The sequence below is a fragment of the Oncorhynchus keta genome, chromosome 12, assembly GCF_023373465.1.
Source record: "Oncorhynchus keta strain PuntledgeMale-10-30-2019 chromosome 12, Oket_V2, whole genome shotgun sequence".
NCBI lineage: Eukaryota > Metazoa > Chordata > Actinopteri > Salmoniformes > Salmonidae > Oncorhynchus > Oncorhynchus keta.
In genome coordinates this window covers 37,807,930-37,828,546 of record NC_068432.1, presented here as the reverse complement: position 1 = coordinate 37,828,546, position 20,617 = coordinate 37,807,930, and the positions used below count along the sequence as shown (strand labels likewise).

At 44.0% G+C, this 20,617-nt stretch overlaps 1 protein-coding gene across 4 annotated transcripts in view; it reads right to left on the bottom strand.

Moving 5' to 3' along the window:
* Positions 1-20,617, bottom strand: part of LOC118380885 (putative cytochrome P450 120) — a 345,267-nt gene that overhangs the window by 300,427 nt on the left and 24,223 nt on the right. For all 4 annotated transcript variants that reach the window (XR_008060959.1, XM_052458177.1, XM_052458176.1 and 1 more), the window contains exon 9: positions 19,847-19,974. Coding sequence is in view for 3 of the 4 variants with exons in the window: in XM_052458177.1 (XP_052314137.1) it covers positions 19,847-19,974 (128 nt within the window). In the remaining variant the exon portion in view is untranslated. The remainder of the gene's footprint in view (positions 1-19,846; positions 19,975-20,617) is intronic.

Genomic DNA, 20,617 nt, shown 5'->3' with positions numbered 1-20,617 from the left:
AATGAGCTCCAGCAGGACATCTCGCTGTCATCCTTCTTCAGGCCAATGCATTGTCACACTTGGGCAAGCATCCCCACTCAGACAAGCATCCCCACTCGGGCAAGCATCCCCACTCAGACTTGTCCCGTCTCTACATCCCTCTGTATGGTATCACAGCCGACGTTTCCACAGCTGCTGGTTATTTATTTATCCTGAGAACACATTCTCATTTACAGCAACGACGTTACAGGGGAGAGGGGGGGTGAATGAGCCAATCGTAACCTGGGGATTATTAGGTGACCGTGATGGTTTGAGGGCCAGATTGGGATTTTAGCCAGGACACCGGGGTTAACACCCCGACTCTTACGATAGGTGCCATGGGATCTTTAATGAGATCAGGGTTGTGGTCCATGCATAACATCTCATAACAGGACTGGACAGTCATTAGTGCTGCTTAGGCGGCTGATCCAGCCTTAGAGCTGACTGAAACCCAGCACACTGCTTTCTCCATCTGACAGATAGTCAGATTTGTAATTAACATTTTTTTTTACCTTTATTTAACCAGGCAAGTCAGTTAAGAACAAATTCTTATTTTCAATGACGGCCTAGTGGGTTAACTGCTTGTTCAGGGGCAGAACGACAGATTTGTACCTTGTCAGCTCGGGGGTTTGAACTTGCAACCTTCTGGCTACTAGTCCAACGCTCTAACCACTAGGCTACCCTGCCGCCCCAGGGACATTCAGAAGAGACAGGGACTAAGGGAGGAGAGAAGAAAAAGGGGAGAGACGAGAAAGCAGAATATAGAAAGAGGAGAGGAACCCAATGATGGGAAGAGAGCAATGGATACCATTAAAAAGAGGTAGGGCATTACTCTTCCTTCTGCATTAATTGAGCACGACGAGGCCCAGAAGAGGAGTGTGACAACAACCAGGACAAGAGGGAGGGAACCCCAGCCTGGAGTAAAGGTGTAAAGGCAGGGCCGGCTCGAGGCATAAGCAACCTCTGTGGTTGCTTAGGGCCCCGGGAATCAGTAAAAAATCTAAATACATTTTATTGGTCACATACACATGGTTAGCAGACATTAATGTGAGTGTAGCGAAATGCTTGTGCTTCTAGTTCCGACAGTGCAGTAATATCTAACAAGTTCACACACATGTAACCGTATACACAAATGTAAAGGGATGAATACGAATATGTACATAGAAATATATGGATGAGCCATGGCCGTGCAGCATAGGCAAGATGCAGTAGATGGTATAGAATACAGTATATACATATGAGATGAGTAGTGTAGGATATGTAAACATTATTAAAGTGGTTTTATTTAAAGTGACTAGTGATACCTTTATTAAATCCATTTATTACATTTATTAAAGTGGCAAGAGATTTGAGTCTGTATGTTGGCAGCAGCCACTCAATGTTAGTGATGGCCTGATGGCTCTGATGGCCTGATGGTTCTGATGGCCTTGAGATAGAAGCTGTTTTTCAGTCTCTCTGTCCCAGTTTTATGCACCTGTACTGACCTCGCCTTCTGGATGATAGTGGGGTGAACAGGCAGTGGCTGGGTGGTTGTTGTCCTTGATGATCTTTTAGGTCTTCCTGTGACATTTGGTGCTGTAGGTGTCCTGGAGGGCAGGTAGTTTGCAGACCGCACTACCCTCTGGAGAGCCTTGCGGCTGTGGGCGGAGCAGTTGCCGTTCCAGGCAGGGATACAGTCCGACAGGATGCTGTAGATTGTGCATCTGTAAAAGTTTGTGAGTGTTTTAGGTGACAAGCCAAATTTCATCAGCCTCCTGAGGTTGAAGAGGCGCTGTTGCGCCTTCTTCACCACGCTGTCTATGTGAGTGGACCATTTCAGTTTGTCCATGATGTGTACGCCGAGGAACATAAAACTTTCCACCTTCTCCACTACTGTCCCGTCGATGTGGATGGGGGATGCTCCCTCTGCTGTTTTCTGAAGTCCACGATCATCTCCTTTGTTTTGTTGACATTGAGTGGGAGGTTATTTTCTTGACACCACACTCCGACGGCCCTCACCTCCTCCCTGTAGGTCGTCTCATCGTTGTTGGTAATCAAGCCTATCACTGTAGTGTCGTCTGCAAACTTGATGATTGAGTTGGAGGCATGCATTGCCACGCAGTCATGGGTGAACAGAGAGTACAGGAGAGGGCTGAGAACGCACCCTTGTGGTGCCCCAGTGTTGAGGATGAGTGGGGTTGAGATGTTGTTTCCTACAACTGGGGGCGGCCTGTCAGCAAGTCCAGGACCCAGTTGCACAGGGAGTGGTCGAGACCCAGGGTCTCAGGATGTATGGTTTCCAGTGAAGTTCTTTCAGGGTCGTCGAGGTATTTGCTTGGGGGATATACATGGCTGTAACTATAATCGAAGAGAATTCTCTTGGTAGATAATGCGGTCGGCATTTGATTGTAAGGAATTCTAGGTCAGGTGAACAAAAGGACTTAAGTTCCTGTATGTTAAGATCACATGAGTCGTTAATCATAGGCATACACCCCCGCCCTTCTTCTTACCAGAGAGTTGTTTGTTTGTAGGCGCGATGCGTGAAGAAACCAGGTGGCTGTACCGACTGACAACACATCCCGAGTGAGCCATGTTTCCGTGAAACAGAGAATGTTAAAATCTCTGATGTTCCTCTGGAAGGCAACTCGTGCCCTAATTTCATCACCTTGTTGTCTAGAGACTGGACATCGTCGAGTAATATGCTCGGAAGTGGTGTATGGTGTGCTCCCCTTCTATGTCTGACCAGTAGTCCGCTCCGTCTGCCTCCTGCGGCGAACGCGTTGTTTTGGGTGGGCCTCTGGGATAAGATCCCACATCCAGGGTGGAGGTCCGAACAAAGGAAAGTCGTATTCCTGGTCGTAATGTTGGTAAGTTGACATCGCTTTTATATATATATCCTCTTAGGGAGGCTGCGAATTTTCGCAGCTTTTTGTTAAAAATCGCGCAACATTTCAGGGCCCTGCTATTCATGCCAGGAATATAGTATATGCATATGATTAGTATGTGTGGATAGAAAACACTCAGACGTTTCTAAAACTGGTTAAATCACGGCTGTGACTATAACAGAACGTGCGTTTCATCGAAAAGTGCAGGAAAATCTGATCGCTGAAAATGGAAAAAAATATCCATGCGCCACTTCCAAGAATTGTTAAAGGTGAACCAGATTAAATGAGGTCGAGGTTGCAATACCTACAGCTTCCACACAATGTCAACAGTCTTGTCATTTGCCTACTATTTGTTTCTTGGTCAAACGAAGAAGAGACAAGCCATTTCTTCAGGTATCCGACCGGATATTTTGGTTGAGATTTATCCAGACATTATTTCCAGACAGACACCTATAGAATTGACATCGCCTCGTGATCAATTTTATCGCTTATTAACGTGTACTAATACCTAAAGTTGCATTACAAAAGTATTTCGAAGTGTTTTGTGAAAGTTTATCGTCGACTTTTTTCATTTTAAAAAATGACGTTACGTTAGAAAACGCTATTTTTTCTCCGTTGTTCACACAGTCTTCATAGATCGATATCTAGGCTATATATGGACCGATTTAATCGAAAAAACACCCAAATGATGTTTATGGGACATCTAGGAGTGCCAAGAAAGAAGCTCGTCAAAGGTAATGAATGTTTTATATTTTATTTCTGCGTTTTGAGTAGCCCCCGGCTATCGCAAAATCTGTCATTTTATGTAGCGTTGCAGTACTTTGGGGGTGTATGCTGTCAGATAATAGCTTCTCATGCTTTCACCGAAAAGCATTTTACAAATTTGACTCGGTAGCTAGATTCACGAGTGTAGCTTTAATTCAGTACATCGTATGTGCATTTTAATGAAAGTTTGAGTTTTATCAAAAACTATACGTGGCGCACTTGAAATTTCCGCTGATTGATGTTCCCACCTCGGAACCACGGCCCTATCCAATAGTTCTTCCCGGCTGTATGTAATAACACTTGAGATTTTCTGGGCTAATAATGTAAGAAATAATGCATTTTTTAAAAACTAATTACTGCATAGTTTCCTAAGGACCTGATGCAGGGCGACCATCTCTGTTGGCACCATCACATACATTTCGGGGTGTCAACTTATTGTTGAGAGTTACAATAGTTGAATACACAAGGTGCGAGGGCATCAGCAGTTCTCTCTTGTTTTGTCAGTCACTGACAGTCACTTAATTAACAATGTCAGCTAACAATTTTTGGATTGGTAACTTAGTCTAGCCAGTTATCATGGACGAATACTGACAGGGCACGCCTCTACCCAGACGCCCTGACCTTGGTAAATTAGTCGAGTCAGTTATCATGGATGAATACCGACAGGGCACTCCTCTACCCAGGCGCCCTGATCTCCAGGGAGCCCCCATTGATTTTGTTAGTCACTCTCACTCATATCATTAACATGGCATAAGTCATTGCAAAATGTGTAGAATTGCAGGAAATTTGCTTTAAAACTGCAAATATTTCTCTACACCACATGGAAAAATAGGAAGAATTGCATGATATGTTCTATCAAATGTTCTCTTCACCTATGGCAAATTGTGTAGAAGTGCAGAAAACTAACTTTAAAACGTACATTTTTCTCTCCGCTGTCAATAGGGGGCCACTTAAACATTTTGTCAACTTGGTGGTGGTGGGGGGGGGGCAATCTTGCTTAGGGCCCACAAAAGGCTACAGACGGCCCTGTGTAAAGGGTTATTGTACTCTGTATGCTGATGAAAAACACTACAGTCTCAGAGGTTTTATGCAGATGAAGAGGGTGAAGAGGGTTTATGCAGATGAAGAAGGATGTTGGTCCTCGAAGAGCGAGCGGATTGATTTGAAGAGGCAGTTGATAAGGAGAGTAGGAGAGGGTCTGACGGCCTCCCAAATGATGCACTAGTGCACTACTTTTGACCAGGCACGATATACGGAATAGTGTGTCCTTTGGGACAGTCTCTGAAATATTCATCACGCAGAGCGAAACAGAAGCTTGGCTTGTGGCCAGCGTATTGACTGACTTGATCCTGTGTCTCTCCCCCAAATCTTAAGGGTGTTACTTTCTAGGAAGGAAACCCAACTCAGAGGTCATTAGTCTGTGTGATGATGAGTCCCTGTGTCCTTCACCTCACTGCAGAAAGAGCAGCTGTAGGGAAGAGAGGAGCCTCAGCCATCCCCCTTCTGTAGCTAAGGCAGGGGGGCAGAGGGATGCTCTGCTCTGACTCACTTCTGAATCATCCTCCTCCCCAGGGCTTCATACAATAGAGAAGCATCCCTCTCTCTCAACTCACAAACACACACTTGGACGCTAACACACACACAGAGACACACAGTTTTCCCACAAACAAACACAACAGTGCACACACACACACAGACACATACCAATGAACATTGCATGGATGCAAATGGATGTATCGATAAAATTACATGCAAGAAATATGAAGACTTCATTCATAAGGCTAATACAACATAAGAATGGAGGCCCAGCCATATGCCTAGGGGAATCCCCATTGGTACAGACACAGTCAGGTTACCAGTTGCCATGGCAACAGTTATCTACTGCGTGTGGAGAGAGAGAGACACTCACATTTGATATGATACAAATCTGACATGATAAAGGAAAACAATTCATTATTTTAAGATAATTTACAATAACCTATTGCCACTACAATACATGAATTTTGATGGAAGGTAGATATCCCCTTCGGAGAGTGACGATTAAATATATTTAATTATATGAATAAATGACAGAAGCTTTATGTAGCCATTATCACATCCCATGCACCTTGAGAAATGACATAATCACTATTATTGAGGAACTTAAGGGTGGAGCCTGGACCTAATGTGCTGCAATAACGATCAACAGGAGCATTAAAGCATTTAACCTACAAATCTCGCACAGTATGAATTTCAGTGGATTTTCCTTATTATGTGGAGTGAGCTGGTGTCACAGGAGAGCTCGTAAATCTAATTCATGACTTCACGACTCACTCAGAGAATAATAAAGCAGCGGGCTAAACCAGCAGGACCTGCCATCAGCCTCTCTCTTTACCTGGTTCTGATCAGGACCTCCTGCCTATTGAGAACTACCAACGCTAGTAAGAGCCATACAAATAATTCATATCAGGGAGGAGGAGTGTTTTCTTCCTTTAAATGCATGGTAACAAGACTATTCATTTCCATGAATTATCTTGTGATGTGGGAGATTTTATAGACTATGGCTTAAATAACCTTTGGAATGGTGACAAGTTTATTCTTGTTTGTTTTTACTCCCTTACAATGTTGTCACAGTCAATGCGTATATACTGAGCTATCAGTGAAACAGAAGCTGTCCTTGAGTTACTTAGTGAAATGAAAACCCAGACATACGTCTGAGACTAACCTAAACCACTTGATGTGGCCTCCTTCAACAATGGCTGTAATGGATGTATCCAAATATCTTCAGGCTGCTATCTATTTTTTGGTCAGAGTTTCAGTTACACTGGGGCTGTCTGCTAAGACAAACTAAGCTTACTGCCCTGCCCAACACACATACACACACACATGCACACAGCTGCACACAACATCTGTTGCACAGGTGCACTGAAACCACAGCAACAGCAGCTAAAAGGACCATCCTGTCTCGTCCGAGGAGGAAATTATTATGATTATTTATTAAATGACAGAGTAGCAGACACAGCAGGTACCCTCCGTTACCCCAGATCAACATCCTGTCTAGATGGAGAGATGGAATCTATGGGGCTCTAATAATGCTGGATGTCTGGCAAAACAAGAATAGTCAAGTAAAAGTCAAATGGTTTATTTGGTTGTTTATTAGCTTGCTTCTATTCTTGGAGGTGCTAGAGAGAGCATTACTAAGCAGTTGAGCATTGTTGATAACCTCCTCTCTCCCACACTGTCCTCCCTACAAACTGTCACATCCCAGTCTGCCAGTCCTGATAATGGTGCCATGCTACAGTGAAAAATGGGAACTAGATTGTCATTTTCCATTAATAAAAATGATGTGACTTGCTTCAGCTCTTTGAAAGTATTTATGTGGCAGTGGATAGGATAGCCTGAACAAGTTGGTTTGGTGTCTCTATCTTGAATGGTACAAGAGTTATTGTTGATGGGTTCAAAGTTGGTTTGGTGTCTCCAGCTTTTTAAAATGTTCTTTTACCCCCTTTTTTCTCCCCAATTTCGTGGTATCCAATTGTTTTTAGTAGCTACTATCTTGTCTCATCGCTACAACTCCCGTATGGGCTCGGGAGAGACGAAGGTTGAAAGTCATGCGTCATCCGATACACAACCCAACCAAGCCGCACTGCTTCTTAACACAGCGCGCATCCAACCCGGAAGCCAGCCACACCAATGTGTCGGAGAAACACCATGCACCTGGCAACCTTGGTTAGCGCGCACTGCACCCGGCCCGCCACAGGAGTCGCTGGTGCGCTATGAGACAAGGACATCCCTACCGGCCAAGCCCTCCCTAACCCGGATGACGCTAGGCCAAATGTACCTCCCGGTCGCGGCCGGTTACGACAGAGCCTGGGCGCGAACCCAGAGTCTCTGATGGCACAGCTGGCACTGCGCCACCCGGGAGACCCTGGTGTCTCCAGCTTAAACAGTTCAAATTGATATAGTTATATTTGAAAGTTAAAAAATTTTAAAAAATGAAATTAAGACAGCCTGAATATGTGAAAGTTGATTTGGTGTCTCTAGCTTGAATGGTTCAAGAGTTACTGTTGGCGAGTTATTTTATATGATCAGACCAAAACATGTGATCAGAAGTGATCGCGTGAAATATGAAGGAAGAGGATGTGTATCTGTTTTCTTGGTGTTCACAATTCTTCATCATCATAAAATATGTTGTTTTAAATTCAATCACCCTCTTCAATATTTTTTGCCTGCGCTGCCCATGTGCTCCTCTGCATGTGTGAGTATCCATAGCAATGGCTCTGTTTGGGCTGCTCAATGACGACATGAGAGAGCTGTTAGCTGGCAATATCTAGCTACTTTTCGCCACTATAAACTCAGAAAAAAAAGCTGTAACTTTTGATTGGTGCCAGATAATCCTGTTCTGATTCCAAATTTGAATAGCAGAGAAGTATACCAATGTGTCTGGAAAAGCGGTTTGGAAAACGTAAGGGAACATTTTGTTGATGTGGTAACTTAATCACAGGTGTAACATTTGATCGATACTAGATAATTCTGTTCTGATTTCAGATTTGAATTGCAGGGCAGTTAGACCTTTTTGGGAAGTAGTCAAAGTATCTGATTTGTATCAGAGGTTGCATTGTTGCATTTACAGTGAATGGAAGGTTGGAAATGATGATGTCACAATGGAAGCGTCAGAATGTTGAAGAAATCTCATGAAAGTGGATCCCATGAAATCTCATGAAAGTGGATCCCATGAAATCTCATGAAAGTGGATCCCATGAAATCCCATGAAAGTTTAATAAGTTTAACTTCTTGATGACAGGGGGGCAGTATTGAGTAGCTTGGATGAATAAGGTGCCCAGAGTAAACGGCCTGCTACTCTGTCCCAGATGCTAAGCAGTTACATATTGTCCAAGTTACATTTTGTAAAATAATTGGTCGGATTACTTTGATAAACTACTGTATCAACATTATTACTTTGAATTATTAAAAAAAGTATAAACTACAGTTTTTGCATGTGAAAACTGAAAGAAGAAAGACATAGGACAAGAAAATGGGAATAAAAGGTAGGATCATGTGGACGGCACTTTTAGGAAAGCAAAGCAACTCTGAATCATTCATGGTGTGGGTTTCAGATAAATAGATGTATGATTTACTTTTGTAAAACGTTCAGTGTAAATTAAGTTTCATTTTAATTTAATTATGATGTAATGATTGGAAAGTTTTAGGCTATTATTTGGGGAGAGAAATATAATGGTGCATCTAGTGATGACAGCGCTTTAAAATGATTTTTGTGGTAGTTGAAGAACTACTGATAGCTAGCTTTAGTTCTATCTAATAAATAAACCATTTAGGCTAACATCTAATGCACATTGCCATGTAATGCACATTGCCATCTACTGCACATTCAAACGTCATAAATCAACACTGCAGAGCTCTCCCTGTCCTCTGCCATGCCTTGATTGTATTACTGCTGGTTATATCTGGAAATGTGCATGTACACACTTGCCCATCTACTGTTGCTAGCCCAAATTATGAATTGTGCTCTCATATATGCTTCATTGATTTCTGCTCTCGTAAAAGCCTGGGTTTTCTGCACGTTAACAATAGAAGATTATTACCTACAAATTATCAATTGAAAGTGTGAGCTCACAGCTCCAATCCAGATGTGTTGGTCATTACTGAAATGTGTTTTGAATACTGATGTTAACCTTTCTGGTTATAACCTTTTTCAGCAAAACAGATCTTCCAAAGGTGGGGGAGTGGTAATCTTTACCAAGGATCACCTTCAGTATTCGGTTGTCTCCACCAAGTCGGTCCCCAAACAATTTGATTTGCAGGTTTTAAGTATTATACTTTCAAATAGCTCTTTGTTGACTGTTATCGTCCTCCATCAGCACCGGCCTGTACCCTACCTGCCCTAAGCTCTCTCCTGGCCCCTTACACTAAGTCTGAATTTGTCCTGCTAGGTGAACTAAACTGGGACAATCTTAAACCACCTGACCAAGTCCTAAAGCAATGGGACTCCCTAAATCTTTCTCAGATTATCAGCAATACCACAAGGTATGACTCCAAACACCCGAAAAGCCTACTCTCTTCGATGTTATCCTCACAAATAATCCTGATAGGTGTCATTCTGGTGTTTTCTGTAATGACCTTTAGTGATTACCGTTTTCGTAATGGCTGCTCAGTGAAACGACCTGTCCTGATTTGTCATAGACGCTTGCTAAAAAACTTCAATGAGCAAGCCTTCCTTCATGACCTGGCCTCTGTAATTGTTAGAGTCAGCTTGATCCCCTTTGTTGAATACGCTTGGACGCTTTTTTAATATTTTCAGTGGTATTGTTAACTTGTTATGGCTGCCATCCCGTTAACCAGTTGGATTTAGGGGGCGCTATTTTAATTTTTGGATGAAAAAAGTTCCCGTTTTAACCTTTTGCATCTCGGGGGCAGTATTTTAATTATTGGATAAAAAACGTTCCCGTTTTAAGCGCGATATTTTGTCAGAACAAGATGCTCGACTATGCTTATAAGTGACAGCTTTGGATAGAAAACACTAACGTTTCCAAAACTGCAAAGATATTGTCTGTGAGTATAACAGAACTGATGCTACAGGCAAAACCAAGATGAAATTTCAAACAGGAAGTGCCCCAGATTTTGAAGGCGCTGTGTTCCAATGACTCCTTATATGGCTGTGAATGGGCCACGAATGAGCTTAGACTTTGTTGTTTCCCCAAAGTGTCGACAGCATTGTGACGCATTTGTAGGCATATCATTGGAAGATTGACCATAAGAGACTACATCTACCAGGTGGTCGCTTGGTGTCCTCCATCGCAATTATTATGTAATCTCCAGCTGCAGTATTTTTCTGTTTGCCTCTGATGAGAAACCAACTGCCACAAATGATTTAGCATCGAATAGATATGTGAAAACACCTTGAGGATTGATTCTAAACAACGTTTTCCATGTTTCTGTCGATATTATGGAGCTAATTTGGAAAAAAGTTTGGCGTTGTAGTGACTGCATTTTCTGTTTTTTTTCTTAGCCAAACGTGATGAACAAAACGGAGCTATTTCTCCTACACAAATAATATTTTTGGAAAAAAGTAACATTTGCTATCTAACTGAGAGTCTCATCATTGAAAACATCTGAAGTTCTTCAAAGGTAAATAATTTTATTTGAATGATTTTCTTGTTTTTGTGAAAATGTTGCCCGCTGAATGCTAGGCTTAATGCTATGCTATCAATACTCTTACACAAATGCTTGTGTAGCTTTGGTTGAAAAGCATATTTTGAAAATCTGAGATGACAGTGTTGTTAACAAAAGGCTAAGCTTGTGTTTCAATATATTTATTTCACTTCATTTGCGATTTTCATGAATAGGAAACGTTGCATTATGGTAATGAGCTTGAGGCTATGATTACGCTCCCGGATACGGGTTTGGAGTCGCAAGAAGTTAAACAAGATATTTTGTCACGAAAAGATGGTCGACTATGCATATAATTGACAGCTTTGGAAAGAAGACACTCCAAAACTTTGACGTTTCCAAAACTGCAAAGATATTGTCTGTGAGTGCCACAGAACTGATGTTACAGGCGAAACCCAGATATAAAAACAACCAGGAAGTGCCACATTTTTTTAAACCGCCTCATGCCAATGACTCCTTATATGGCTGTGAATGAGCTACGAATGAGCTTACGTTTTCCCTAAGGTGTCTACAGCATTGTGACGTCTTTTTAGGCATTTCTCTTGAAGAATGGCTGTATGGGACCATATGTGGCATGTGGTCACATGGTGTCTCCTGCAGAAAACCTTGCGTAAAATACTGAGGTAGCCATTTTGCCAATCGCTTCTTATGAGAAACCAACAGCCTCAACGGATATATTATCGAATATATTTGTTAAAAACACCTTGAGGATGGATCCTAAACAACGTTTGCCATGTTTCTGTCGATATTATGTAGCTAATTTTGAAAAAAAGTTTGGCGTTATATTTGTAGCATTTTTCAGTCGATCTCTAAGCCAAGCATAGTGAAGAAACTGAGATTTTTCGCCTACAAAAATAATATTTTTGGAAAAAAGGAACATTTGCTATCTAATTTGTAAGTCGCTCTGGATAAGAGCGTCTGCTAAATGACTTAAATGTAATGTAAATGTAACTGGGAGTCTCCTGAGTGAAAGCATCTGAAGTTCTTCAAAGGTAAATTATTTAATTTGGTTGCTTTTCTTATTTTTGTGAAAATGTTGCCTGCTGCCAGCAGAGCCTAGCATAGCATTATGCCATGATAAACTTACACAAATGCTTGTCTAGCGTTGGCTGTAACGCATATTTTGAAAATCTGAGATGACAGTGTTGTTAACAAAAGGCTACGCTTGTGTTTCAATAAATTTATTTAATTTCATATGCAATTTTCATGAATAGGAAAAGTTTCTAGGGGTATTTATGTCCGTTGCGTTATGCTAATGCATTTGAGGCTATGATTACGCTCCCAGATACGGGTTTGCTCGTCGCAAGAAGTTAACGGGATAATTGTCATCAACAACCGCTGAATTGCATAGCGCTACATTCAATGAATATCACAAAAAATATTAATATTCATGAAATCACAAGTGCAATATAGGAAAACACAGCTAAGCCTTTTGTTAATCCACCTGTCGTGTCAGATTTTGAAAATGTGCTTTACAGCGAAAGCAATCCAAGAGTTTGTGTAAGTTAATCGATCGCTCGACAAAACATTAAGTACACTTAGTACACTTACACATCAGGTAGCTTGGTCACGAAAATCAGAAAAGCAATCAAATTAATCGTTTACCTTTGATGATCTTCGGATGTTTTCACTCACGAGACTCCCAGTTACACAATAAATGTTTATTTTGTTCCATAAAGATTATTTTTGTATCCAAAATACCTCCATTTGTTTGGCGCGTTACGTTCAGAAATCCACAGGAAAGAGCGGTCACGACAACGCAGACAAATTCCAAATAGTTTCCGTAATGTCCACAGAAACATGTCAAACGTTTTTTATAATCAATCCTCAGGTTGTTTTAAAAATATATAATCATAATAATAATATGCATATATTAGCAACTGAGAATGAGGAGCTGGCCGTTTACAATGGGCACCTTTTCATCCAAGCTACTCAATACGGCCACTGCAGCCATAAGAAGTTAAGGAGCAGTTGTCTCTCTGTGGGTCTAACCCCAAAAGGTTCTGGAAAACGGTTAAAGACCTGGAGAATAAACCCTCCTCCTCACAGCTGCCCATGTCCCTTAACATTGATGATGTGGTTGTTACTGACAAGAAGCACATGGCTGAGCTCTTTAAAATCACCAATTTAATAAGTCAGGATTCCTATTTGACTCAGCCATACTCCCTTGCCCGTCCAACAATTCCTCATCCCCCACCTCTTCCAATGAGACTAGCCCCGATGCTCCTCCCTCTTTTTCCCCTGCCCCGCTACAATGTTTCTCCCTGCAGGCGGTGACTGAGTGAGGTGCTAAAGGAGCTCCTTAAACTTGACCCCAAAAAAACATCTGGGTCAGATGGTTTAGACCCTTTCTTTAATGTTGCTGCCCCTATCATCGCCAAACCTGTCTGTCTATCTCTGACCTTTTTAACCCGTCTCTCCTTTCTGGGGAGGATCCCGTTGCTTAGAAGGCAGCCACAGCGTATCCTTTATTTAAAGGGGAGATCAAGTTGATACTAACTGTTATAGGCTTATTTCTATTTTGCGCTGTTTATCAAAAGTGTTGGAAAAACTTGTCAATAATCAACTGACTGGCATTCTTCTATAGTATTCTCTCTGGCATGCAATCTGGTTAACGCTCAGGTTATGGATGTGTCACTGCAACCTTAAAGGTCCTCAATGATGTCACCAGTTCCCTTGATTCTACGCAATGTTATGCTGCTATTTTTATTGATTTGGCCAAAGCTTTTGATACAGTAGACCATTCCATATTTGTGGGACAGCTAAGGTGTATTGCTGTCTCTGATGGGTCATTGGCCTGGTTTGCTAACTACCTCTCTCAAAGAGTGTATAAGGTCAGAACATCTGCTGTCTCATCCATTGCCTCTCACCAAGGGAGTACCCCAAGGCTCTATCCTAGGCCCCATGCTCTTCTCAATTTACATCAACAACATAGCTCAGGCGGTAGGAAGCTCTCTCATCCATTTATATGCAGATGATACAGTCTTGTACTCAGCTGGCCCCTCCCCGGATTTTGTGTTAAAACACTCTACAACAAGCTTTCTCTGCCCTTAACCTCGTTCTGAACACCTCCTAAACAAAGGTCATGTGGTTTGATAAGAATTATGCCCCTCTCCCCACAGGTGTGATTACTACATCTGAGGGATTAGAGCTTGAGGTAGTCACCTCATACAATTATTTGGGAGTATGGCTACACGGTACACTGTCCTTCTCTCGGCACGTATCAAAGCTGCAGGCTAAAGTTAAATCTACACTTGGCTTCCTCTATCGTAATCGCTCCTCTTTCACCCCAGCTGCCAAACTAACCATGATTCAGATGACCATCCTACCCAGGGTAGATTACGGAAACATAAATTATAGATCAGCAGGTAAGGATGCTCTCGAGCGGCTAGATGTTCTTTACCATTCGGCCATCTGAATTTGCCACCAATCCTCCTTATAGGACACATCACTGCACTCTATACTCCTCTGTAAACGGGTCATTTCTGTATACCCATCGCAGGTTAGTAGTTTAAAAAGTATAAAATCGATCAAAAAAGTTATATACAAGCAACTCCAATCCAGTCTCCACATTTTAAAGTTTCAACGGTGTAAAAGGAGTAGCATGGTAAAAAATAATAAGATTTAGTCAGAATGTCGAAGACTTAAATTGGGGACTCTTGCTTCACAAGCCCCTTTAACTATAAGTCAGAAATAAGTGGTCCAATATCTAAAGTGTAGCTGCTTTCGCAAGCCACTTTAATGAATGGTTGAATCACTTTCTATAGTATTTCTGCTTTACTATCAAACTGCATGAGAAGCAGACTGCTCTCCTGACTTGAGCAACGCCACAACAATAAAAACAACACCATTAACCCCTTTATTTAGTTTTCCTATACAGCACATGGGCACGTTCATATTAAAGTAAACCGAAATTAAAACTAGCCAGCCTGTCTGTGTACAGATGTAGGATCTTAATTTGATAACCCTGTTGCAGGACATTTTTAACTTGTAGTGCATTTGAGGTTTAAAAATGCTTCTTAAGTTTGTAATTTCCACTGAAATGTCAGACTTGATTTTCGCTTACAAAAAATGTATCAACCCCCCCTACAAAATAATAATTCACATTTCCTGTTACTGTATATACTTGACATAGCGAACTGGCTCAAATTAAGAGCCTACATCTGTAGCTCTGAACTCATCCACATTACTCCCAGACAGTCACTGTTTGTAAAACATAAACACGTAAACATAGCCCCCCCCCCTCTGTTTATGCAGTGCTTTTAAAAATACTAAAAAATAATGAACACAATTCCATTTATGAAAAATGTATTAGTTATTTTCCCCCTGGTTTTTATTAAAATGTGTTTATCTAACACATTCCCCCCTGAATGTCTCTCTATTCTTCATGTGACACAGACAGTACTGAACGCTTCCCCTCACTTAAAACTTTGTTGTGTGTGTGTGTGTGTCTGTGTCTGTGTGTGTGTGTGTGTGTGTGTGTGTGTGCATGTGCGTGTGGGCATATAGAAGGATTACAGTGGCCAATCAGACTGTTGATGACTACTGATTGATGACTTTCCATTGGTGCATATCCATACAATATTCTCTATCGCTCTACTTTGTCCTCCATATATTGTTCCATGTCTCATTTTGACTCAAATTACTTAGAAGCACTACAGGCAAGGGAGATATGAGTCAATATAATAAAAAGAGCAAAACTGAGCTTCAACTGCCTAGATGAGTGAGTCTCTAGACTAGTCTACCTCACATTTTCCATCCTGCTGCCACAGAGCATGATGCTCATGGATAATCACCAGAGCAGTGTGTAAAAACTCTCTTCTTGTTCACTTTCCTTACCAGCAGATGGGGCTTTATTTTCCCTGGGGGCCCCTCTCCTGTCACTGAGCACTGCTACCCACATACCCTGCCATCCTCAGGCCATCCTCAGGCCTCTCACTGAGCTCTGCTAACCCCCATCCCCTGCCATCCTCAGGCCATCCTCAGGCCTCTCTCCTCTTACTGAGCTCTGCTACCCCCCATCCCCTGCCATCCTCAGGCCTCTCTCCTCTTACTGAGCACTGCTACCCCCATCCCCTGAGATCCTCAGGCCTTTCTCCTCTTACTGAGCACTGCTACCTCCATCCTCAGGCCATCCTCAGGCCTCTCTCCTCTCACTGAGCACTGCTACCCCCATCCCCAGAGATCCTCAGACCTCTCTCCTCTCACTGAGCACTGCTACCCCCATCCCCTGAGATCCTCAGACCTCTCTCCTCTCACTGAGCACTGCTACCCCCATCCCCAGAGATCCTCAGACCTCTCCTCTCACTGAGCACTGCTACCCCCATCCCCTGAGATCCTCAGACCTCTCTCCTCTCACTGAGCACTGCTACCCCCATCCCCAGAGATCCTCAGACCCCTCTCCTTTCACTGAGCACTGCTACCCCCATCCCCTGAGATCCTCAGACCTCTCTCCTCTCACTGAGCACTGCTACCCCCATCCCCTGAGATCCTCAGACCTCTCTCCTCTCACTGAGCACTGCTACCCCCATCCCCTGAGATCCTCAGACCTCTCTCCTCTCACTGAGCACTGCTACCCCCATCCCCTGAGATCCTCAGGCCTCTCTCCTCTCACTGAGCACTGCTACCCCCATCCCCTGAGATCCTCAGACCTCTCTCCTCTCACTGCTACCCCCATCCCCTGAGATCCTCAGACCTCCTCCTCTCACTGAGCATACCCCCACCCCTGCATTCCTCGGGCCTCTCTCCTCTCACTGAGCACTGCTACCCCCATCCCCTGAGATCCTCAGACCTCTCCTCTCACTGAGCACTGCTACCCTGAGATCCTCAGACCTCTCTCCTCTCACTGAGCACTGCTACCCCCATCCCCTGCATTCCTCAGACCTCTCTCCTCTCACTGAGCACTGCTACCCCCACCCCCTGCATTCCCCAGACCTCTCTCCTCTCACTGAGCTCTGCCACCCCCATCCCCTGCCATCCTCAGGCCTCTCTCCTCTCACTGAGCTCTGCTACCCCGCATACCCTGCCATCCTCAGGCCTCTCACTGAGCTCTGCTACCCCCCATCCCCTGCCATCCTCAGGCCATCCTCAGGACATCCTCAGACATCTCACTGAGTACTGCTACCCCCATCCCCTGAGATCCTCAGGCCTTTCTCCTCTTACTGAGCACTGCTACCTCCATCCTCAGGACATCCTCAGACCTTTCTCCTCTCACTGAGTACTGCTAACCCCATCCCCTGAGATCCTCAGGCCTCTCTCCTATAACTGAGCACTGCTACCCCCATCCCCAGAGATCCTCAGACCCCTCTCCTCTCACTGAGCACTGCTACCCCCATCCCCTGAGATCCTCAGACCTCTCTCCTCTCACTGAGCACTGCTACCCCCATCCCCTGAGATCCTCAGGCCTCTCTCCTCTCACTGAGCACTGCTACCCCCATCCCCTGAGATCCTCAGACCTCTCTCCTCTCACTGAGCACTGCTACCCCCATCCCCTGAGATCCTCAGACCTCTCTCCTCTCACTGAGCACTGCTACCCCCACCCCCTGCATTCCTCAGGCCTCTCTCCTCTCACTGAGCACTGCTACCCCCATCCCCTGAGATCCTCAGACCTCTCTCCTCTCACTGAGCACTGCTACCCTGAGATCCTCAGACCTCTCTCCTCTCACTGAGCACTGCTACCCCCATCCCCTGCATTCCTCAGACCTCTCTCCTCTCACTGAGCACTGCTACCCCCACCCCCTGCATTCCCCAGACCTCTCTCCTCTCACTGAGCTCTGCCACCCCCATCCCCTGCCATCCTCAGGCCTCTCTCCTCTCACTGAGCTCTGCTACCCCGCATACCCTGCCATCCTCAGGCCATCCTCAGGCCTCTCACTGAGCTCTGCTACCCCCCATCCCCTGCCATCCTCAGGCCATCCTCAGGACATCCTCAGACCTCTTACTGAGTACTGCTACCCCCATCCCCTGAGATCCTCAGGCCTTTCTCCTCTTACTGAGCACTGCTACCTCCATCCTCAGGACATCCTCAGACCTTTCTCCTCTCACTGAGTACTGCTACCCCCATCCCCAGACCTCTCTCCTCTCACTGAGCACTGCTACACTCCATCCCCTGCCATCCTCAGACCTCTCTCCTCTCACTGAGCACTGCTACCCCCATCCCCTGCCATCATCAGGCCTCTCTACTCTCACTGAGCTCTGCTACCCCCATCCCCTGCCATCCTCAGGCCTCTCTCCTCTTACTGGGCACTGCTACCCCCATCCCCTGCCATAATCAGGCCTCTCTACTCTCACTGAGCTCTGCTACCCCATCCCCTGCCATCATCAGGCCTCTTACTGAGCACTGCTACCCCCATCCCCTGCCATCCTCAGGCCTCTCTCCTCTTACTGAGCACTGCTACCCCCATCCCCTGCCATCCTCAGGCCTCTCTCCTCTCACTGAGCTCTGCTACCCCCCAACCCCTGCATTCCTCAGGCCTCTCTCCTCTCACTGAGCTCTGCTACCCCCCCATCCCCTGCCATCCTCAGGCCATCCTCAGGCCTCTCTCCTCTCACTGAGCTCTGCTACCCCCCACCCCCCAGTAGTCTGAAGCCCTACCATCAACAGAGGACGTCACGGCTGGTGAGATAGGAACCGTAAGTGAACCACCACTCACTGTGACCTCATACACGGCGAACAAGCCAGGTCCCATCATGGATCATGCCATGCAGCAGTGGGCAGCATCTGTGTGCATCCAAATGACAATTAGCCAGTTCGATTCACCGTCTCCACCTTTCTAACAGTCTTACTATTTTTCTCTCGCTCTCTCTCTCTCTCTCTCTCTCTGACCCCCCCCATCATCAGAGCACCTACCCTGAACATTGTTTATTGATTCATCAGTCATGGTATGAATTTCACACATTGTTATAATGCGCTTATCAGACAATATCACAGTTTTACCACAGAATTTCACTGTAACACTATAACTGTATGACTCATTTTGTCTCTTGCCAGATCTTTGGGCGCTAAGCATTGACAGCCTTAGCAACAGTATCTCTGATACTCAGTTGTTCTCATGATCAGCCTCTCCCATAGAATAGAGATAAAGATAAATCCCATATATATTAATGTATCTATTTCTATGGTAAATCCTTCAGAACAGGACAAGATGAGCTCACAATATAGAAGTTCCTCCTTTAGAACCACAGGCAACACCAGATGGTAACTCCATTGAATAGATTCATCATCAGCATATTTAAAATGTTCATCTCGAGCTCATCATCCAATAATGGCAAAAATATAAAATCCTTACATTACATGGGGTATATTCTAAAGGTATTAGACAAAATAGAGTACATTTGTGGATATGTTATTGGAAATTTGAGAGTATGTGAGAGTTGTCCTGAGACCTTTATAATTGGCTGTTTTTCCAGCCTGGGCTCCATGATGCACTCAGAGGACACACTCTCTAATGATTCAAGGGAACTCATGAACACTGGAGTAAAGAGTCCAACCTAATGTATACACACACAAACACAGGAAGCTTCAAAGCAAAAGAAAGCAAGTAAGTAAGAAAGAGGGAGGACGAGAGAATACATAACATGTTCTCAGCACAGAGGGTGTTATTTTTAAACCGGAGCCCCAGGTGTCTGTGAAGTGAGCTGGAGAATGCAAGGGATCAACCAGGTCACGGTAAAGAAAAGAGGGAGAATAATACCAGAATAAAACCCTGCAGAGAGAGAGAAAGCTGTTAGACAAAAAAAAAGCTGAGAGAGAAATAGAGAGACGGAAAGAGAGAGAAAGAGACAATACTGATAAAACTGCTTAACTCCAGCTGCAGCCTGGCTACCGGCATGGACAGAGGCACACACACAGAGACAGGACAAGGTCAGAACAAAACATTCCTTTTGATTTGGTAAACTGTTTAACACTGAGGCACAGCTGTGTGCTCAGACAGAAGATCTTAGTATAGGTGGAGGTTGGCCTGTTTGAGCAAAGAAGTGAACGATGCTACTGTAAAAGCAAAAAGAGAAGGGTTTCTGTGTAAAGTCCTCACCTTCCACACCACCTCTCTGGCAGGAAGTCCTCTGGCTGGTGGAACACTTCCGGGTCGCGGTGGATGGCGTGGCTGATATACATGGCAGCGTAAGCCTTGGGAATGTGGAAGCCTCCCAGAGTAGTGTCCTTTGGAGTGAATAAAACAGTAGGAGACTGGCATTGAGTTGTGAGGGCAGTCATTTGATAACTCAACGTGGTATAAATACTATAGTACTTTAGTGTTTTTGCAGACTTGACTGAGGTATTCACTGTAGTATTTACTGTAGTATACTGTAGTATTTACAGTTAACTATAGTATAAATACTGTAGTAAAATAAAACTGTAGTATTGTTGGAGGAAATTATAGTTGAAATGACTAATTATGTATACATTCCAATCAGAACTGACTAGTCCAAATGCTATAATGTACTGTACATATGAATTTTCTCTCTTGCTCCCTTTCCCAATTGTATATAATGTAGTCAGGAGTTTAGTAACAATGAAGGTCTGTTCCTTAGTTCATTAATTTGTACAATCTCCAGGTGGCAGGAACGGACTATCTCCAGACTGTCTAGAATGCTGATTTATACTGACTGACCTTGACTTCAGGCGTGGAGCGAAAGCTCGAGAAACTATAGGGCCTCTAAGAGATAGAAAGTTTAGAAAATGCTGACGTCATTTTCAGTTTATAACCTGTGGAAATATGTGTATGTGGTAGTACTCTCTTGAATTAAACGCTGTTACCTGGCTTTTAAGACTGGTCTTGATCTACTTCATGCATAATTAATGA